This window comes from Vicugna pacos, chromosome 3 (assembly GCF_048564905.1).
Source record: "Vicugna pacos chromosome 3, VicPac4, whole genome shotgun sequence".
In the NCBI taxonomy this organism is placed as follows: domain Eukaryota; kingdom Metazoa; phylum Chordata; class Mammalia; order Artiodactyla; family Camelidae; genus Vicugna; species Vicugna pacos.
This window is the reverse complement of record NC_132989.1, coordinates 108,634,880-108,651,639: the sequence shown is the minus strand read 5'-3', so window position 1 is coordinate 108,651,639 and position 16,760 is coordinate 108,634,880. Positions and strand designations below refer to the sequence as shown.

The window sequence follows — 16,760 nt, the reverse complement described above, 5'->3', positions numbered from 1 at the left end:
GAATGAGAACAGAAACAGCGCAACAGAGTAACTGGGGGGGTAACGAGGCTTCCTTTGAGCTCCCCAAATGAGTTTACGTTAACGCTACAAGACGAGAACAGGACCTCGTTTGGGACTGAAACGCTCATTACAGAGACTCATTACAGCGAGCCCACAAGGAGGTCCTCTTGGGCAAAACAAAACAGAAGAAAAACAAAAGGGTAACAACAACAAAACTAAAGCAAGACCCTATCATCATGTTGGCGAAATAAACACATCACCCCTAACGCTGACTTTGAAAAGTCTTGGCAGGAAGTTGGGCTGTAAACAGAACCAAGAGATTTGGTATCTTCTCCTGTTTCTGAGGAGGACAAAAGAAAAGGATTCGCCACAGCAGAACGGCTTTGTACTTGAGAAAATGTAACGTCCTGTAACATGTAGGGGTTTGGGGAGGGGGGCCCGCTGGTCCGCAGAGGTGGACAGAACTCACACGCACAAGAAAAGAGGCTGCCTCATTCAGCAAACGCTGGACAGGGGACCGCTGTGGACCCAGTGGGACCACGCCAAAGTCAACGGGCAAGCTGCCTGTGGCTTCAATATACGACCAAGGGGAATGAGGTCAACAATTTATGTATCCTGGTCCAGTCCCGATGTCGCTGCTCTAACTGGGTCACAAGGAGCCCCCTTTCCTACTTTCTGGCCAGGTCAAGCTAACTAGGCACTGGCAACGCTAATCAGGAGCACTGACCTGGGACTCTCCTTAGCCGGCTCCTGACCCTAGCCCATCCAGGTCCATTTTAAAGGGAAGCAAATGGCCGGGGGCCACCTCACCCGGCGACACACACTGGGGAAGCCGCCTTCCCTCTGCAGGCTTCTTACCGCGCCAAGTAGCCCAGGACGTGGGCCCGGATCACCATGGCTGCCCGCGTAACCTCCTCTTCCCGCTGCTTCTCCAGTCTCTGCTCCAAGGATTCTCGAAGGAAGACCTGCCCAGGAGGAAGTGACATGTCACAACCAAAGGACATGGCTGGTAGAGGGATGGCTTCTCTGAGTCAGAGATCCCTGCTTGGGGACAAGGCTTTTTTCTCTCTCCAATTTGCTTCAAACACACTGGGCCATGCTGTCCAGCACAGGGAATCTCATATTCTTGATGGCAAAAAATTGTTTTCTTTTTGAACTTCCCATCTATCATCGACTAAGACCTTTGTAAAATACAGTAAAAATATATTATTGAAAGAAAAAAACCAAAAGGATATATAAAATAAAAGTTGCATTTTCTCCAGTTATTATTAGTTCAACAGGCATAAAATGTGAAACTGCTGTCAAAGTTTATAAACACTTATCTCATTATGGGTCAGGACAAATAGTTCATTAAGTCTAAGTAACATATTCTATATTCAATATTCAATATTCTATATTGGGGGAAAAAAAAAGAAGAAAAGAAAGGGAGGGAAGGGAAAAAAAATCCAAGACATTTGTAAAACGTTGCTTTGCCATCACATGGAAACTCTCCCTTCATGCTTGTAAAGTGATTATGATCAAAGCATTTTGGCCTCAAAAATAATGCACATTAAAAAACTGACATTAAGAATGTGATTCTATAAACTGAAATTAGAACGGAATCATTTAAGCTATGTCTCGGTTCAGCTACTGCAAGGAAACTGCAATTGGGACTAAATAGATTGTAGCTATTTGCTGGCTGGTTTCTGGCATGGGCTTCAGTCCTATGTTTGTCACTTGTATAAGGTAAGTGTGTCTGGTAACTGGCACTTTGTATCAGAACTCCTAATATTTGAAAAGGTATGAAAATATTGAGACCCTCCCTCAATCATGGTGGCTTTCAATTTTGTAATTGCCAATGTGATGCCTGCATAACTTTGAATTAGTCCTTACAAAAAAAAAACAAAACCTAGTTTCAAATATTTTTATGCTTTTCTATTAATGGTCAGTTGGAGGCACTAGCAGGGGGTTAAATGACACACTCCGTCACTCATGATTTCTTGATTTATGGCTCCTGTGAGTCATTCTGGCCTATGATGATGCATTATGTTCTCTTGAGGGCACATTTTTCCAGACTCTCTGCTCTGTCTCTTGGGCAAAAAAGCAAATAAAGAATCCTAGCACCATGTGACTCGCGGAAGCCTTACCTACTCCTCCTGTGGGTCCCTGACCATTTGTGAAACTCTCCCACAAATAATTCTCCTGGAAAAACTTTTCATACAATGCTCTTTCTATAACTGCAATTAATATGCTCTGTTGATACATAAAGACACTGTATCTTTAGCAAAAAAAAAAGAAAAAAGAAAAAAATTTAATGTAAAACACAGAAGCTACAAGTGTAAAAACTTGTTTGTCCAAGAATGATAAAAAGTTTTCAGAAATATGAATCTCTACCAGAACCATGGAGCAGAAGCAATTTTCATCAAGACTAGACTTCAAAGAAGTATTTAAACTTCTCCTCGAGATGATTTTTTGGTATTAAGGATCTTACTCTAATGCTTTTTTGCTCTGGTTAGTGTTTAAAAGAAAAAGTAATGAAGTCAAATCTGGAATAAGAGTAGTGATGGTGGTGACAACACGAAACCAAGGTGTCGATTCTAATCAAAGTCTAAAGATGGTCTTGGTTGGACAGAATCAGAGAAATACCTGCTTTAGTTTCATGTCCACAAAGAGAGCTCTCTGCTCTGCTGTTAGATTTACTTCAGCTACTTTATGTAGATTCTCTTTCCATAACCGGAAGGGCAGACCAATGGAGCAAAATGCTTCAGAGACCTGACTTGGCTCCATCAAAAACATCCACCGGAATTTATGCAGTGACACAGGGGAAGTGATGCCAGTTCTCCCAGCTCACTGGTGTCCCTTGCCATGCCCCCAGTGTTCCCAGGACACAGCCAAGGTTGAGTCAGTGTGATCCAGCTGCTGTGAGTGGAGGGGCCGCCCTTGTCGGGCACCACCAAGCAGCTAGGAAAGGGCTGTGCCCACTCAGGGCTGCTCTACGGACCTGACTCAATATCCATCATGAACAACCTGCTGTGACTTTTCCTCATCCTTTCCTTAGCTTGAGAGCCTATGGAGTATCCTAGTTAAGATGCCTTTTTAGAACACCTCTGGCAGGCTTTGCTGTCCTAGAACAGAGGAAATGAGGTCTGGCAGAGCAGTCCAGGTGATGAGAAAAGTGGAATGTGCTGGAGTCAGGAGGCAAGGGACAAAGTGAAAACCAGGAAGAGAGGCGAGCGGCTGCTCACCTCCGTCACCCTAAAATCGGCTTCTCAGTGGGGAAATTCACCAGGACTTCCCACTAGGGCTGCTCTGGAGGCTCAAACGGGCCTCCTTGCTTCTTCCAGGGGTGCTTCCTCAGCAGATATGAATCCTTGCCTTCCAAGGACTAGATATGTTTTATTTAAGCCAGTGAACTCAGATCTGGCGCCACGTTTAACTTGCTGACTACAGTGCTGTCCCCATTCCCCCGCCTCCCGCCCCGCTACATGTGATGGAAACCTCTTTACCAGGAGATCCAGACACTCATTAGAGGTTTAAGGTTTTAAATGCAAAGACCACCTGGCAGCAACACTGACCAAAACACTAGCGAGTAACAAAGTCAAATGCTGGTCAAGGTCAAAGCACTTAGCGGACACAGTTCAAATGTTCCAATGTTGACATTTACTTTCTGATATTTCTGTGAAATGAAAACCTTCCCTCCTACTTCTGCTTCCAACTTACCACCAGTGAAAATTATTTCTTCTTTAAAGAGATTTCTTTTTCTTGAATACTTTTCTGATCACTTCTGTTCCAATTCACAGTGAGCTCTCTCCTGAGAACCTGAGTCCTTACTCCTTCAAGAGATTACACTGTATAATTTATCTGGTGTCCGGGATATCTTATCTCCCAGGAACTGAGTAAACCGAGGACAATCCCCACATGTTTATGTCTCTGTATCCCCCTGTGCCACACCCAGTTTCAAGCCTTGCTGGGGCCCGATTTCCATAATGTAAATTGTAAGTAAAGTTGGAGTGATTCTTCAGAGCTCAGCAAAGAGACTGGTTGTTGGCTGGGTGAGTCGTAACGATCTCTGATGTTACTCCACTGTGTAAGGCAGTGAGACAGAAGGAGGCTGTCAGTTTACAGAGAATGCAGTATCTTTTCAATTAAAAAAAATCAGAGCAGCCTGTATTATACTGCCTAGAACTCCACTTGAGCCAACTTCTTTAGACAGTTTCCCTTGAGTGACTAAACAATGATCTTGTGCCATCCCCTTACAGTTTTTTTTAGCACTTAGCAGACATTGATTGGGCTCCTACTATGTGCACTGTGTAGAAGACTGAGCTCCACTATGTGCACTGTGTAGAAGACTGAGCTCCTATGTGCACTTGTGTAGAAGAACCAACAGTTAACTCCACATTTTCTATGGGGCGACTGTAGACAAGTCACCAGGAGATGCCAAGATGGCAGGACAGAGTGTTAAGTGTTACAATGGGTGGAAAATAGGAAAATAGAGATGACAGAGGAGGAGGCTTAACCCAGTGTGGGGGTGAGTTTTTGGGTGTGGGGTGCAATGCAGTATGTCAAAAAGGATTCCTGTCACAGTTTATATCTAAGCAGAGACCTGAAGGATGAGTTGGCTAAACTAGGAGCGGGGAGAATTCCAGGTTGAGAGGCCTACAAACCTGTGAGGACACAGCCCGAGGTGACCCCCAGTGGGTTCCACCCTTGTTTAACCTACTAATGTGGGCTGAACCTATGAGTTCCTTCTTGGCCTTAGATCACGGCAAAGGCGATGAGCTGTCACTTCTGTGAATATGTGACATTACACAAGACTCCACCTTAGGAGACTGGAGCTAGAGATTCTCCTGCTGACATTGCAGAAGTGAACTGCCATGTTGTGGGAGGACCCGGGAGGGAGTCATGTGGTAAGGAGTGTAGTGGAGAGTGGTCTCTAGAAGCTGCGAAAGGCAGTCAGCAAGAAAACAGGGACCTCAGTCCTACAACTACAAAAAACTGGATTCTGGAGCCACACGAGCCTGGAGGAGAAGCCAGAGCTCCAGGAGGGAATGCAGCCCTGGCTGACACTGACTGCCAGGCTCTGGAGACTGTGGGGGACCAGCTAAGCTGTGCCTGGATCCCCGACCCATAGACACTATGAGATAATTAACATGTACCCTTAAGGCCGCAAAGTTCATGGTTGTTTGTTACACAGCAATAGATAACTAATACAATAGCTCTGCAAGCCATCTCTACCCTATTAGACATTCATATATCAAATCCCTGGCCAGATGGAATCCTTCAAGAGCAGAAAAGTACGTCCATCATATACCCTCTCTTGCTGAGTGGCCCCCAGATGATGCCTCAATACTTGTCACTGATCACACACCAATGTTATGGACTGAATGTTTTGCCCCTCCTCCCCCTTTCTTATGCTGCAGCCCTAACCTCCGATCTGATGGTATTTGGAAGTGGGGCCTTTAGGAAGTAATTAGGTTCAGATGTGGTCAGGAAGGTGGCGCCCCACAATGGGATTAGTGCCCCTATAAGAGGAGGAAGAGAGACCAGAGAAATAAACTTCTGTGTTTCAGCCACCCAGTCTGTGGCATTTTATCAGAGCAGCTCTACAATGGAGACACTCCGACTGCCAGTTACGAGTCTTTCTCCTTCCCTCCATTACTTGCTCCTTCCTTCCTTCCTTTCTTCCTTCCTTCCTTTTCTCTCTCTCTCTCTCTTTCTTTATTTCAACCAAAGAAACTCCTTGGTTAAAAACAACATAACTTGAGCAGAAACTTTAAGCTACTTCTCTGATGCTGCATTGCTACTTGTAGGGTCAGGGGGAAGAGGCACAAGGAACATCTCTTACTTTCAACGACATCTGTACACTCACAGGCCAACCCCCCAGCTGCCTGCCTTTCTGCCTCTCCTGTGTGATAAGACACTGGAGGTGGCTGTGGAAACAAGTGTGGAACCCCAGATGAGGATTTTGGCAGCTCCTGATGTAGGGAGAAGAGATCATATGGCCAATTTTACTGATAATTTTGCTGTTGATGCCACCATTTAACTAAGGGGTCAAGGCCTCAGTCACAGCGGCATGTTCAAACGCTGGATTTCCACTTGGCTTTCTGGACTGGACTTTGGGCAACCTATAGGATTTCAGACTACTTGCTAGTCTTCTACTCAGTACAGAGATGCAGGGACAACATGCAGCACTTGAATAATGTAAAAGGTCTGGGGTCTCACTTCTCAGATTCCAGAGGCTGCCCAGCTCCCCCAAGGCACTGAGCCACCCATCAGCCAACGATCTGTTGACTGACTGAATGAAGCACTTGGGATCCCATGCTTCCTCTGTCCCCAAGAAAGCAGAATCCTCAAGAGTCAAGGACTTCAAATAAAACATTAACTGTTGGGAGGACAAAGGATTATGGTGGTCACGACACCACAAGCATCTTTTCAATGTTAACAACTGGTGGGCAGTGATCACAGAACACTCAACTCTACTGTCTCCCAGGGAACTTGACAGCACACTTGTTCTTTCTCTAAAATTGTACCTTCGTCTTCCCCAGCTGCCACTCGCTGTTGGAGGAGTCATAGAGCTGCAGAAGGGCCGTGCACTTCCCCCTGACGTCCTCGGGCAGGGCCACACTCCTCGTCAGCACCTTATACCTGCAACAGAAGGACGCCCGGCGTCACCTTTTGCCACAATTCCTTCCCCGATCCCTTTGCAATGGAAGAAGGCCTGTGCAGCTCCATCTTGCCTTTTGTAAAAATCCTGAAAGGGTCTCCGGACCGCATACCCCGCTTTCCGGATTCTCACCGTCTCCAGCATCCCCGAGTACCGCAGCTGGTTGACCACGACCGCCTGGTCAAACTGGTCGGGCATCTGAAACAAGCCAAGAGGTGAGAAGACAAGGTTAACAGGACACCCTTACCACTGTTTTACACACACACACGTTTTGAACCTACACACAAATACAGAATAGAAAACCAACCTCATCCTGTGTACCCATAGCCTGGCTTCAACAACCAGCAACAATCCTGCTCCATCCTCAAGCCCACTTGTTTCCTGCCCCTGGATTTTTTTGAGAGAAGTCCCAGATATCACACCATCTCATTCATAAACATATCAGAATCATTTTTTTAATATAACCACAACACTATTATCATATCTTATAAGACACCAATAATTCCTTGCTATTAATAGCCAGGTTCAACTTTCTGACTATTTTACAAATATCATAAATGAACCATCACTTGTAATGCTATGTGTTCCAAAGAATCTGAAATGTCATACAAATATCACCTTATTTACTTTTTAAACTTCAATTTCCAGGCATTTTTTTTAGCTGAAGAATGCAGTGACCCAGTGAGAGCTGGGGGAGGGGTTCTGCGCCAGGGGTGGGGGTGGGGTGGGGAGAGGAGGAGAGCTTGCAAGTGGAGAAAAGAGACAAAAATGAAAAAGAATTTTAATTTTCCCGATTTCCAGAAATTTGCTCCATACTCTGATCATGAAATAAATCAATCCCAGAATATACAAATGCAAGCCAGAGGAAATCAAACCAAGACTTAACATTCTGAAACGTATTCTTTCTCTGTTCAGTTGCCAAACAAACTGGCATTACTAACAGGACAAGAGTCTTTTCGGAGTAAAGCCCCAAAGTAGGTCATTTCCCACTTGTGGCTTCTTGAGCAGTGATCTGTGTTTTTTCAATCTGAACACCCCATTCTCTTTAGTTAATTTGTATTTTATGATCCTACACAACTGTGTATAAAACAACTGAAAAACAGCGCCCTAGGACATAAGTACATTTTTAAAACGTAGTTTAAATTTGAGAGCCTTAAAAACACAGTCATTAACACAAAAGCAAGCTGAAAGCCACGTTATTCTGCACTTTTTTTTTTCTTTAAGCAAAAGATGAATTTGAAGAACACTCTATAAATCTCCCTCACAATGTTTGATGGAAGAGCTACCACCATCTCCAGCAGGACGACTTCTCTCATATTTGATTTCTCCTATGAAACACTGTGGTCAAACTGTCTCTGCTCAGCAGTATACCACCCCGAATCTAGCCAATAAATTAGGGCAAATAGCCGAAGAATTGTGGCTCACTGGTTTCTAGTCTTGATTATTTCAAATCTCCTTGGACAAGAAAGAAAAACAGAAAAGTATGGAAAAATTAGCCTTGGTTACTCTTCTATCTTATCTTTGGATTAAAAAAAAGAAAACAGAAGCAACTGTTCTGAAGGTATTTGGTTAAAATGCTACTGTTAGATTTATTTGGGAATATAATCTGAACTACAGCAACCCACAAAAGACTAGTAGAGAGAGAATATAAAAGAAATAGGGAATTAAGCATCAGACTTAGTTAATGTTGTTAAATTCATAATCAGAGAAACTTAACGCATTTCACGTCTCATCATCTGATGCTCAAAGACCTTTTAAATAAAGCAAAAAACCTCTCCAAGTCTCTCAAACGTTCACCATTCCTGACCCCTGCTGTTTTCCCCTGCTCCTTTTCTTCCAGTCTCTATTTAACAAAGTTTGCACAATTCCTTAGCTTGGCACTGGTTATTAAAACACCCTAAAAAAATATTACGAAAGGGACACCCCCTCCAAAAAGTTCGGCCGCACTTACCATCTCCAGTCCCTCCGAGGAACATTCCACCTTCGGTTTGGCTCTCAGGCCAAAATTCATATGGAAAGCAACTGCCACCCTGACCTTTCGCCACAGCTAAAGACACTGAACAATAATGAACACCATTCCTGTGCTTTAAAAAGTGCTCGGTCGCCATGGCAACCCCTTCCATTCTCGGGCTAATTAGTGTGGTGTGGTTGTAGGATTTCATACAGCCCGGGAGGGGAGGGAGGGAGGGAGCCGCCAGGAGTGGCCACTCTTTCCAGGCTCCCATTGTGACTGTGTTTCTGCCCCTTCACAGAAATTTAACCAGGGGAAGGGGGATCTATAGGCAGATTGTCGCCTTGGGCAACGCACAGGGCGATCACGAGGGGAGGAGTCCTGTACTTCCATTGGTGGGGCTCTTTTTAGTTTCAACTTCCTTTTCTTCTGGGTGAATTTAATGTTCACAGATGACACAGCTGGAGGCTGGACCAGTCACAACTTAAAGGCATGTGGCCTTTTAAACTTCCCTCATGCACTCCAGTCTCCACCGGTGACCAGTTTTCCAGAACTGGAGCTCCCCCTTCAAAGACTGCCTGCAGTGTCAAACAGTGAAATTCTGATGGCTGACAGATAGGTGGATTTTGGAAGAAATAGCCATAAACCGGGGCACTTATAGTTTCAGGAGTCTGGTCTTTATCCAGTTACTGAATTTTAAATTATTGAACACCTACTAGGTGCCAAGATCTTGTGATTCACATCCAGGGCAAAAAACAAAAAAAGTGGGGAGGGATGGATTCTTCTCTGTCTGAACTCAACCCCCTCATCCCCAGAGCAGGACATTCAGACAACTGATGGAGCTCCACAGACATGTCATAATCACCCAAAGGCCATAGCTGATTTTAGGGTTCACTCTTGGTGCTGTGCATTCTGTGGGTTCTGATGAATGTGTAATGGCGTGTCCACCATCAAAGCATCATACAGTTATGCTGCCGTAAAAATTCTCTGCTTACTCATCTCCACCTATCCCCAACTCCTGGCAGCCAGTCATATTTTTACTGTCTCCACAGTTTTTTTTTTTTTTTTCAAAGAGGAGTTTTTGGTTCACAGCAAATTGAGAGGAAGGTACAGAGATTTCCCTTATACCCTCCGCCCCTTTAGATGCATAGCCTCACAGGGCTGATTCTGCTTCCAAGGACCCTGAGATTCAGGAAGGCGACAAGTATGCCAAGCATCATCACTTCTATAGTAGACAGCCTAAAATAAAACCATGCTGAAAATCAAAAGTATGTTCCTTGGGACCACGAAGGAAAGAAAAGTACTGAGGCAGTATGGGGCACGTGAATTTGAACCCAGGTCTGACCCAGAGTTTGGACTCTCACAATTATTATTCTCTGCTGGAGCGGAAGGGACATTCTACACAGAGAACATAGCATGTACAAAAGCCAAGAGTCAGAAAAAAGAAGCTGGCATGTTTGGTAGTTAGTCTGGGACAGAACAGAGGTGGGAGGGAGGGACCCAGGGTGACAGTGGCCACCACACTCAAGTTTGATGCCACTAGATCAAGAGCTCCCCACCGGGGATCAGAGCTGTGCTGAAGAAGGATTCCCTTGTCAGCGGCAGCAAAACTAGAACCAGGACAAGAGAAATAGCTGGGTATATTTTGGTATCATGCATATCACAAAATGTTACACGGTCATTAAAAAGTAAGACCAAATTAAAGACGCACCAGTTAACTCCCCAAGCCTTTTGCAAGGTGCAGAAAAACAAGACACAGGAAAGTATGTATAACAATCTTGCTGTAAATCAAACATGACCCCATCGAAAAAACCCACCTGCTCTGTTTATGTACACGTCCATGAATATATACCTCTAAATACACCTGCACAGAAAAGGATAGGAGGAGACAGGCCAGGTCGCTTTGAGATGGGGGGGGCACTGCTATGAGGGGTGGGAAGAAGAAAAAGCTAAGAAAAACAGGGGGAAATTTGACTCCACTAAAAGAAGGAAATAATCATACATATACAATGTGAAAAATTTCTATATGACTATATGTCTTTGAAGACATTTAAATAATAGTATTTTTACAAAAAAAAAAAACAAAAACCAAAAACCCAAACACAGGATAGATTCTAGAAGTCCTGCATGGTATAGGGTGGAAATGGGGGGAAAAGAAGCAGAGACCAGGGGAGATGCCACTGTAAGGGCACTTTAAAGTGGAAACAACCCACATGTCCATCAACTGATGAGTGGGTCAACAAAATATGCCACATGTCCACACAATGCTGTATTATTTGGCCATAAAAAACGAAGCACTGATACAGGCTACAACATGGATGAGCCTTGAGAACATTATACTAAGTGAAAGAGGCCAGTTACAAAAGACCACGTGTTACATGATTCCACTCATATGAAAGGTCCAGGACAGGAAATCTACAGGGACAGGAAGTAGAGAGGTGTCTGCCCAGGGCTGGTGGAGGGGACACAGATACAGAGGGGTGGCAAGCCAAGAGGTAAGGGCATTTCTTTTTGAGGTAATGAAAATGTTCTAAGTGCGTGAGGTGATGGTTGCACGTATCGGTGAATACACGAAAAACCGCTGAACTGTACACTTTCAGTGAGTCAACTGTATGTATGTGATTTCTATGTCAATAAAGCTTTAAAAGAAAAGTACTGTAAAAACCAGCCTGACACAGGGGCATTTAAAACAGACAAAAAGGGATGGATGCAAGAGAAAGTTTGCAACCTAGAGATGGGATTAAATATATTTAGCTTCAGGTAATGTAATTCTACCAAAAAATTACAAGCACTTTCCCCCCTGATTTGAAAAAAATAAGATTTTAGAATGCCTAGACAAAACAAATGATGGATAACAGAGCACGCTAAGCCCACCACAAAAATCAATTACGGTTTTTGCAGCTTAAATTATGCTTCTGCAGCTTAAAATCTAAATAAAGGGCAACAGAGGTGCTGACAAACAGAGACACAGGACAGGGGAGGTGCTTTACAATGCACAGAAAGAAATGCATTTATGCATTCATGAATCTGCTTACCCTGAACACTACCTAGCTCTCCGTAATGTCATCAGTGTTGCACGGAGACAATTAGAAGTGTGACAGTGGACTTGGAACTGGTCATCTGTCCATGGCAAGGGCACATTCAACCTGTGCTTATTTAATTAAAGAAAATAAAATGAGTTCATTATCTGTGGGCCAGTGAAGTTCTAATGCTTTTCAGCATTTGGGAGATCTCACAGAAACCAACCCAGGATCCTGAGAAGAGCCTGGGCGTTGGGGGGATTCCATCTACCACCCAGAGGCTGGTAGGGTCCGGCGGGGGCCAGCCAGGATTGTGGGAAGAAGAAACTTCCCTGTTCTCTGATGGCAGGTCACACACATATTAAGCACTACAGGGACTGGAAACCAAATTAGGGGTGATGGTGAAACTGGGGAAATCCAGCACCATTATGAAGGTGAGAACATCTCCACGCCTTGGAGTCTTCTGAAGAGAACCACACATTCTGTTTGTCATTCGGAGGGCAGAGAACAAGCCAGACAAGGAGGTAGGGCTGGCTGAGAACTGACTTATTTCACTCTGTCATCATCCACTGCTACATACTATCACTTGAAATGCATCTATGAGATCAATTTTTTAAAAATTTGATATGAAGGGAGAAAATTATTCTCTAGAAGAAATATCTGACTCTACATTTGTAAATGACTGCTGTAACTCACCGTAACTTACTTATGTACCTTATGCCAAAAGGGATTAAAGAAAGATAAAATAAACAGAAAATAAACACAGTGATTAAAAGAGAAAACACAGTAGAAAAGTGCATTGTATTTCCCCCTTTGCCTTGGCTGCCAGGAAGCTCAAAGTTAAACTTAATTCTCAACAGTCAGTGTTAAGGTGGGGAGAGTATAGCACAAGTCCTAGTACCTCCATTTAAGTAAAAAAATAAGTAAACCTAATAACCTCCCTCCTCCTCAAAAAAAATGTTGTTAACCAGGTATTTTATTTTGCCTTAATTTTTGAATCATTCTTCATAGTTAATCAACAAAGGTCTCAGTTCCTATAAGGAGCACCTATTATTTTTACAGTCTAAGGTAACAACCATAAGATATATAATCTTAAAAATAATAATTTTTTAAAAAAGAAGAATTTTACTGTTCTACTCTCAAAGGTCTACTGTTGACTATACACAGAGAATTTCAAATGATTTTTGGCAGCCTTGCAGGGACCAGGTCCTCCTGTCTAGGGGTGCAAGGTACCCACAGGAAGCCTTCAACTCACACAGCACTTGAGCACAGAGACCCAATGGGGTGGGTTAGATGAGTAATATTATTCCGTTTTGCGGATGAGGAAACTGGAAGTGAGCAAGGCTAAATGAGTTGTTCAAATCAGTTTTAATATTGGCTTAAATCAAACAATTAAAGCTCAAAGAGCTCTGCATTCCCAAAAGCTAGCATGTGGACCAGACCTGTATGCACTGAACTGTATTTCCCTACAGATATGTTATAAAGTCAGGGCCATATTTCCAGAGGCTGTAGTTCTCAAAGGGATGAGCTGGAAACTTCTTTGGGAAAAAGACTACGATGGAATCCAGGCAGAGAATGTGCCCTATATTGTAGCATTCCCAGGAGCACTGGGTCTTCTGGGCACATGGTGACATTCTCTAAAGATTTTAACACTAAGAGCCGGTGGAGGTTAGGGACAACCTGTCAGGTGCTGACCTGGTGTAAATACAGGTGATATAAAAATCATCATTCTAAGGGCCACACCACTGGAGAGCAGAAGCTGGTTTGCTACCCTGAGCTCAGCCAACTGTCTATACATGGAAGTAACTAGTGAACAGAGGAAAACTTTTGGAAAATCAAATAGCAAACTCTGAGCAAACACAGAGTTTTAACACAGATAATGAAACGCTGACAATAATGTTACTTTGCATCTCGGCATTTGAACAGAATTCAAATATTACTGGACTCACTTATGGTTGCAACTCCACCTGCCTCTCTTCTCTGCTCCCTGGGTACCACCTGCCAAGGACAGACGCTTGTCAAGAGCCAACACACAACAGCAGACAGAGGGACACACTCCAAACACACTGATCTCCAAGTGTGGAGTGAGCCCACACGTGACAACATTTAATGATAACCGCTTTCGCTTGAAAAACAAATCCAACTTGGTAATTCCGGCGGCTGCTTCTGAACACAGACTACAATTTATTTCCAGAACAGGTCCTTCTCTCCCCTTTTTAGAGATGCTCAATTTATTCAAAGTCTAAAAACTAAGCACTTGATAGGAATCCAGTGTCTTGGAGACCAGGTAAAAGTAGACACAGTTTACTATTTTAATCAATCAAAAACATTTATAAGCAACCTTCCATAGACTGAGCAACCACAGAGGTAACTGTATGGGATACACCAGAGCAGACCCAGTCCTTGCTCTGACTCGACAAAGGCAGACTCTCTTTGGGTCCAATCTGCTTGGAACACAACGTGGCAGCAAGCCCTGGGCCTGGCGGAACAGGTCCTCAGAGCTCAGAGGAACGAGACATGGGAGGTGAGCATTACACCAACAGGGTCTTACTGCCCTATGTTTTTTTCTTTTTTAACTTTGTATCTTATTAAGATTTATCCCCCGCCAACATTGGTAGATTGTTTCTCAAAGGACAACATTTGAAAATTAATTTAAGTGAGAGTCCTACTTTTTCTCATTGTATTTTTTAATGGCTCCTGACCCACCTCCTCATGAAATATTGTACACTTTATTTACACATATTAGCCTTGCAATGGAGAGACTTACCACATAGTCCCCATGATGGAAGATTAGTACCCAGCATCCTAAGAAATGTAGAATCAGTTCACTTTGGGGTAAAACCATCACATGAGTCTTCATTTTGACAAGTAAACATTTTGAAATGGGAGAGCTACTAGCATTACAGAGAGAATCTGATATATTAGGTATATCTGTATTTGCATTATGATTATGGGACATATCTTTACCCTAATTCAACCTTTAAATACAAACAAGCAAACAAATTTTAAACAGCTTGATAACCCTTCATCAAATTTAAGTGGCAAAAAATTACAGATGAGTTTACCAAAAGTCGACAATGTTCCACTAAAAACATATCATTCGCGGCCCTATGCTGACAGGACTCTTGTCCTGACCTCTTAGTAATTAATGAAAAAATTAAGACATGAGGACTCTGAATCTTTATTTGCTGTCTTTGCTGCATCAGCTTCTCAAAAGCAGTTAAATAAGTATCAGACAGTTTTCTGATGCTTTGAACAGTTTTCAAAAGCATGGTTACTAAAGCAGCAACAGACCTTGACTGACCTCAAACGGAAAGTAAATAAAAGCCAATTAAACTATCGACAAAGGTTCTTTGTACTTACCTCAGTCATTTCACTCCCGGGCTGGTCAACATTTGGCACAATTGTCGCTACTTGCTAAGTTTCACATTTTGAGAAAAGAGGCACAAACACATTTCCCCAGGAGAAGAGGCAACCCCGTCCCAGGTGAGGAACTGGAGCAACGTGGTTATGTGATTGGCCAAAGCTGTCACTGTCCTGGGGGTCTGATCATAGGAATGTGGAACTTTCTCACTCACCAAGTACAGCCTTCAAACCACCCCACTCCCGGCTGAGCAGGATCAAAAAGCAAGGAAATCCAAGCTCTGCTACAGGTGGAAACTGCAGTGCTCACCTCAGATCCACACAAACCCTAACAACTTCACAAGAAAGGAAAACTCTGAACATAACTGGTTAGACACGTGCACATGAAATCCTTCCAAGGCACAGCCTTCGCCGTATCATAGCCCTGTTCACAGACTCCCAACACACGCCAAATTAAGACAAAGGTTTCCATTTCACATTCGAGGCCCTCACAATATGCTCCAACCTACCTTCCCAGTCAATACACCCCCCCAACATACTCTACATCTAAGTTAAATTAGAGGTAAGTCCAGCTGTTGACTAAAACCTCCACCTCCTGTTTTACCTCTCAGCTGAAGCCAGCTTTTCCACCTGAAATGCTCACCCACTATCTTTTAAATGCTGAGTTCCATGGATCTTGTCGGGGTCTCTCAAATACTCCCTCCCCAATAAAATTGTTCCAGATGCATCCAACTGGTACCATCTGATCTTGACCATGCTCTTCCTCTTGGAATGTATTTTTTTTTATATCCACCAGACACATCCATGTGAATCCCTCATTAGAGTATAAATTTCTTCAGGGCAGGAGCTGAATCTTAAGAATTTCTCACTAAATTGCCGACCACTGGACTTGAACCTCAGATACGTACCCACATAACCGACTGTACTGTGTAAATAAAAGCGTGATTCTGTTTACAGTTGTTTCAATGGACTTGTCTGGCCATGGCTTAGAAACAAGATCAAAAACACAGCACATGAAAGGAAAAACGGCTAAGTTGGATCTCATGAAAATTAACTTCTCTGTGAAAGACACTGTTAAGACAATGAAAAGATAAGCAACACACTGGGAAAATGTTTGAAAACGTCATAGCTGGAAGAAGACTGTCATCAAGCATACCTGAAACTCAATAATACAAAAACACCACCCGATTTTTAAAACAGACAAAAGATCTGAGCAGACACATCATCAAAGAATCTACAGGGATGGCTAAGAGGCATGTGGAAAGAGACAGCATCGGTTCTCTTAGGAAACTGCAGATGAAAACAGTGACATGCCACCACACACCTGTGAGGATGATTAATACAGAAAACTGAAAATACCAAATGCTGGCAAGGATGCAGAGCAACAGGAACCCTAATTCACAGCTGGCTGAATGCAAAGTGATACAGACAATTTGGAAGACAGTTTCTTAAAGCTAGACATAGTCTTAACACTTCAACCAGCAACCACAGTCCTGGATACAGTCATTTGTATCCATGGGAGATTGGTTCCAGGACCCCAGGGATACCAAAATCCATGGATTCTCAAGTTCCTTACATTAAATGGTGCAGTATTTGCATATAGCCTACACACATCCTCCAGGATACTTTAAATCATCTCTAGGTTACTTGCAATACCTAATACAACGTAAATGCTACATAGATAGCTATAGATACAATATAACTGTTATGCATATAGTTGTCAGCACATGGCAAATTCATGTTTCACTTTTTGGAACTTTCTGGAAATTTTTCCCCCTGAATA

The 16,760-nt window shown here is 43.3% G+C and overlaps 1 protein-coding gene across 1 annotated transcript in view; it reads right to left on the bottom strand.

The window, feature by feature from the left end:
* The window catches only part of MYO10 (myosin X), a 193,381-nt gene that overhangs the window by 29,218 nt on the left and 147,403 nt on the right, over nucleotides 1-16,760 (bottom strand). The window contains exons 20-22 of the mRNA XM_072958828.1: nucleotides 6,717-6,841; nucleotides 6,510-6,624; nucleotides 859-965 (exon numbers count right to left, since the gene is read on the bottom strand). Of these exons, the coding sequence (XP_072814929.1) occupies nucleotides 859-965; nucleotides 6,510-6,624; nucleotides 6,717-6,841 (347 nt within the window). The remainder of the gene's footprint in view (nucleotides 1-858; nucleotides 966-6,509; nucleotides 6,625-6,716; nucleotides 6,842-16,760) is intronic.